The sequence below is a fragment of the Penaeus monodon genome, chromosome 20 (genome assembly GCF_015228065.2).
Source record: "Penaeus monodon isolate SGIC_2016 chromosome 20, NSTDA_Pmon_1, whole genome shotgun sequence".
Lineage (NCBI taxonomy): Eukaryota > Metazoa > Arthropoda > Malacostraca > Decapoda > Penaeidae > Penaeus > Penaeus monodon.
Window position 1 is genome coordinate 11,705,215 of NC_051405.1, and position 487 is coordinate 11,705,701.

A 487-nucleotide genomic window follows, 5' to 3' on the forward strand; every position below is an offset into this window, starting at 1 on the left:
AACAATTACCGGAGTATTGATAAAGTCTTTTAATCTTTCGACGATGAGATTATGACTGAAATGAATAACTCTAAAAAGGCATTTAATGAACCTCAGTGAACACTTAGCAGGAACATTTAATCTTCGTCGCCACCTATTTCTTCACCTACCTTTCAATCGTTAGAACAGCATCCACCTATCTTGTTTATATACAAAGTGTCCAATCTATAGCTACCCAAAGATAGGTCACTAACCACGTTACATTTAACGAGCTTTGTCTTTTTCAGCTATCAACAAATTCTTTCCTAATTACCCGACGGGAGGTGGCACCTTCGGCGAAAAAATGGCACTGCAGCTGCTGATGTAAACAAACAAGACGGATTCAAGGGGATACTTCGATATCTTGCCGGACGTGTTTTGGGACAAATAAACAAATCATTGTCGACAGAGAAGGGCGAAGAGATGCGAGGAAGGGATTGAGGAAGGAAGAGTAAAATGGGGAATACAT

General features: G+C 40.0%; 1 protein-coding gene across 1 annotated transcript in view; it reads right to left on the reverse strand.

Annotated features, from left to right (window-relative positions):
* The window catches only part of LOC119585909 (multiple epidermal growth factor-like domains protein 6), a 4,752-nt gene that overhangs the window by 1,537 nt on the left and 2,728 nt on the right, over positions 1 to 487 (reverse strand). Inside the window, exon 8 of the mRNA XM_037934631.1 lies at positions 10 to 70. Coding sequence (XP_037790559.1) covers positions 10 to 70 — 61 coding nt within the window. The remainder of the gene's footprint in view (positions 1 to 9; positions 71 to 487) is intronic.